Raw genomic sequence first — 4,746 nt, forward strand, 5'->3', positions numbered from 1 at the left:
GCCGAAGAGTGTGGAAGAAGGCTTGCAGAAGTAACAACAAATCAAAAAGGAAAGAAGAGAGACAGAGCAGAGCAAATACCTTTGATGAATCGGCGTAAAGTGAAAATAAAGAGTGGGGGTCGAATATTTATAGCAAAGAATGAGCGACAGCCCTACGCGGAGTAATAATTACCTACACAACCTACGCGACGTTTCAGCTTCCGAGCTGACAGAAGCGACGCGTCGGACACGTGTCATTCAACCAATGGGTGGCGAAGCAGTGCGACGATCCAGGTAATTAGATTCGGATTTCTTTACGGATTAAATCGGATATTCTCTCTTAGAGTCCAGATATTCGAATTAACTTCTGAATGTACCGAACTGAGGGGGGACTAATTGTTGGTGCGGGAATTAGCACCCCAACATACCGATCTAAACCCGACTAAAGGAACCGGTTATCTAAACTAAGAGCTCGACCGCAACTTGGACTTCATCTCTGAAGGCCCAATAAGGCCGAACTGCCCAGTACGGAGGTGACAGACCGACATCTCAATTCGCCTTGCGGCCGACCCAGCAATAAAGGAAGGACTTTCCTAATCAGTTCGACCACAATTAGGAAAGTGAACATATTCTTTAGATCTTAGAAACCTATAAATAGAGGGCAATCCTTTCGTTGTAAGATCATCCAGCAATTAGTACAAAAACCCTAATTCCTCTTTGTTCTTGAGAAAAACCCTAATTTGTTTTCCAAGAGATTTCAACTCTTCTTTGCTTGTTTACTTTGATCCGATTTCTTAGAGAGATAAAGCTATTGAATTTGTTTTCCCCCTCAAACAAATTCATTGTGTGAATTCTAGATTCAACACCCACTAATATAATGAACGGATGATGACTAATGAAGATTCCTATTTGACTAATGAACGGATGATGACTAAAGAGAGACAGCTCGATATTTGTTGACCCACTAACACCAACGAGACCCTCTCAATTATTACATAAAACTAGGTTAGATCCGCGCGATGCTGCAAGATATTTTTAAATACATTTAATGTTAAATATATGATTTTTAATTTTCTGAAATTATATTAATCATAAAATTGTGATTTACACAATGATAAAATATAGAAATGTACTAAAAAAGAAAAAAACACCTATAATAGTTTATAACTTCGTAGTATATGTTATGCGTTTATATTTTAAGTCAGGATAAATTTTAATTGTATAATTGGCTTAACAAAAATTCAAACACTACAATCTTCACCGGAAAAGAAATCACATCTATATTCGTAGTAAATGCATGCAATAAGATAGACATATGATAATTTTTGTTTGATAATACGTAAAGTTTATTATGTTGCTCCAAGAATCCAATAACTGATGTTTATCTTCCACACAGGCTTGAGAGATTAACGTAGCTCACTCTTAGAATGAAGTGTAGATTAAGCAATTGTATGGGTTTTTTTTCTTTTTGGTCGAGAAGCAATTGTATGGTTTGTTCTCAAATTTAGAATACCAAAGCGTTGCCAAAAATAAACAAAAGAATTGAATAACATAACTAATCATAACTTGCTAATATCACAAATCAATACTATTGAGTCAATAGTATTGACTAATGATAAAAGTGATGTGGAAGATAGAAGGATTTTTACTGGACATGAAATGCTTAACTGTATTATTTAATTTAATTGGTTATCTATTTTAAGATTTTACATGTTATAAATGAAATGATAAATGTTAACTGGTATTTTAAGAATACTCCAATCGAAACAGAGGTTTTGATGTCAATTAAAACGGTTAGTGGACCAAAGGATAAGAGAGTCCAATTGAAGAATATTGAAAATGATACATAGCCCATTATGAACACCAATCTTGTGTTACTATTAAGCCTGCAACAAAAAGACAAACTTAATTAAAGCTGTGCACAAAACAAGAATGAATGTTATTCATGTAGGCAAACAAAAAACTGATGTGTATTAATGTTATAATTTTGTTGGTTACATATTTTAACTGATGTGTCAACTCCTCCTTCAACTAAAAAGCTGAGGTGTCAACAATGGAGAGAAACACATCCTATATTTATTGTATTGATTTTAACAGAGGAACAAAGAAAAAAAAAACTAATTTAATCTAAGAGATTTTACTAATAAAACAAGATCGTTTGAAATAAAAGCAAATCATTGACCAAGAACTATAACCCAGAAGAAGAAGAAGAGGCTTTCTTACCAGTGGAGACATAGAAGTATAACCCAGAAGAAGAAGCTTTCTTACGGTGGCTGAGAGAGACTTACGGTGGCTGAGAGAGAGAAACGATTTTGGGATTTTAGTTTTAGGGTTAACTTTTGATTGAAAGAAGAGAAACATCATTTTGGTCTATGTGATTTTTTTTAAAAAGTCTTGTGGGTACCCATAACCCAATAAGATAAACCCGAGCGAGACTCTCCAATTCGGGTACCCGAACCACTTTAAGCCCGTGAAACTTTTACATAAAAACTAGATCTTTGGATTTCTTATTTTTTATGGGTCAAGGATACCCATCGGGTTAAAGCCCACTATTAAGCATTCCTACAAACGAGGCTTGTATACCCGTTTCCTAGCATCAACATGTAAGTCAACATGTAAATATATTATATTGGAGACAATTTTAATCACCAACTGAATCTAGATTTAAAAGAAGTTGACTTAATTTATTTAAAAAATGGAGCTAAAAATTTAGTTTGCAAAGGATCTATTTGTGTGCAGAAATTGAATACAATTATTTTATATAGAAAAAAGTTATTAAGCATTGCAACATTATAAATTTTAATTATATTATCAAATCAATTTTGATGGTATATCATTTCTTAGATAAGATTTAGTGATAACTGATAACAACAATGTTTTCTTGTCATAAGGTGTATCGTCCCATTCAAAACAAATAAGGATCTGATCCATCACGATTAATACGATACATTGGCTTTCTATCGGGTTTTCCCACCTTCCAAATGTATTCTTTACAGCTAGGATTTTTTCCAGATGCATTATCGTTTTTCGATACTTTGAAGATATATATAATATTGTGAGAACTGGATGATTCTGTTAGAGGAGATTACAATGGTCTTTATACAAAGAGCGTATGGCTATACAAGGTAAGAAAATATGTCTATATTAACAACATGATTTGATAGGGATACTTATACTCAATCGTATCTGTTTCCTTTATGTGTGATGATCTGTAATACACCCCTTCAACATGGAGGGACTAAGGTGACTCCAATCTTACTACGCAGGTGTTGAAACGGTACTCGGGATAAGGGCTTTGTAAGAGCGTCAGCAAGTTGATCTTTTGTTGAAACATGTGACACCCGAAGCTTGCCTGTTTGAACTTTTCACGTATAAAATGATAGTCAATGGCTATATGCTTCATTCTTGAGTGAAAAACTGGGTTAGCACAAAGATATGTTGCTCCTACATTGTCGTAATAGATTGTTGGAGCAGAGGTTTGCTTGAGACCAAGTTCAGATAAGAGTGAGTTTACCCAAAGAAGTTCAGACGATGTATTTGCTACTGCACGATATTCCGCTTCGGTGGAAGATCTGGCGACTCCCTTCTGTTTCTTGGATGTCCACGAGATTGGCTGGCCACCAAGGTAGATGATATAACCATTTGTAGAGACACAAGTAGTGACATACCCTGCCCAATCAGCATTAGAGAAGCCATGGAGAGTAAGAGGGTTCCCTTTGCGAAAGTATAAGCCGTATGAACTTGTTCCAGCAAGATACCGCAACACTCGTTTAGCGGCCTGCCAATGATCATTAGTGGGAGAGTGCATAAACTGTGATAAACGATTAACAACATAGGCAATATACGGACGTGTGAAAGCTAAGTACTGAAGACTCCCGATCAATGTTCTGTACTTCTTAGGATCAGAATACAAGTCACCAACCAATGTGAGCTTCGGAGTTGTGACCATGGGCGTAGGGACTAGCTTGGCATCCTGCATATTCATTTTGGTGAGAAGATCCAAGACATACTTACGCTGGTTCAAGTGAAGACCAGCCTTTGTTCTGATGGCTTCAATGCCTAAAAAATATGAGAGTTCACCCATATCTTTTACTGAGAACCGAGTGCCCAGATTCTTAAGAATAGCCTCAACAACCACAACATTATTCCCAGTGATAAGGATGTTGTCAACGTAGATGAGCGCATAGACCAACAGATTGGGACGTTTAAGGACAAACAGCAATGTATCAGATAAAGAATTGGAAAAACCAACACTTACGAGATAGTTCTTTAGTTCCAAATACCAGGCTATTGGTGCCTGTTTGAGACCGTAAAGAGCTTTCTTCAAGTGACATACATGTGTTGGTCGATCAGGATCAACAAATACTTGTGGTTGAGTGACATAGACATCCTCCGTAAGTGTACCTTGCAAAAACGCATTATTGACATCGATTTGTCGTATTGGCCAGGAGAGTGAGACCGCAACATCAAGAACCGCACGAATGGTGGACACTACCATCGGGAAGGAACTTGGTCCGGAAAATCCATTTGGTGTCGATGACATTGTATGACGGATCTGGGGGAACAAGATCCCACGTGTTGTGTCGAACTTGGGAGTTGACTTCAGCGGACATGGAATTACGCCAGCACGGATCCTTTAAGGCTTGGGCTACGGTTTGGGGCTCAGTGGTCGAAGCAAGGAGGGAGGTGAGACCAAATTTGGGATTTAGTTTCGTGATATTATTTTTGGAGCGGGTTTGCATCGGATGATTACGGAGGGGTTGCTGT

General features: G+C 37.1%; 1 protein-coding gene across 1 annotated transcript; it reads right to left on the minus strand.

Annotated features, from left to right (window-relative positions):
• Nucleotides 3,218–4,522, minus strand: LOC109126424 (uncharacterized mitochondrial protein AtMg00810-like). Its single transcript, XM_019229958.1, has one exon. It carries the CDS (start codon nucleotides 4,520–4,522, stop codon nucleotides 3,218–3,220), a length of 1,305 nt encoding a protein of 434 aa, XP_019085503.1.

The sequence above is a fragment of the Camelina sativa genome, chromosome 9 (genome assembly GCF_000633955.1).
Source record: "Camelina sativa cultivar DH55 chromosome 9, Cs, whole genome shotgun sequence".
NCBI classification, from domain to species: domain Eukaryota; kingdom Viridiplantae; phylum Streptophyta; class Magnoliopsida; order Brassicales; family Brassicaceae; genus Camelina; species Camelina sativa.

Excerpts from the sequence above, each read along its gene's own strand:
- LOC109126424 (XM_019229958.1), bottom strand. The coding sequence starts at position 4,522 with ATGTCATCGACACCAAATGGATTTTCCGGACCAAGTTCCTTCCCGATG.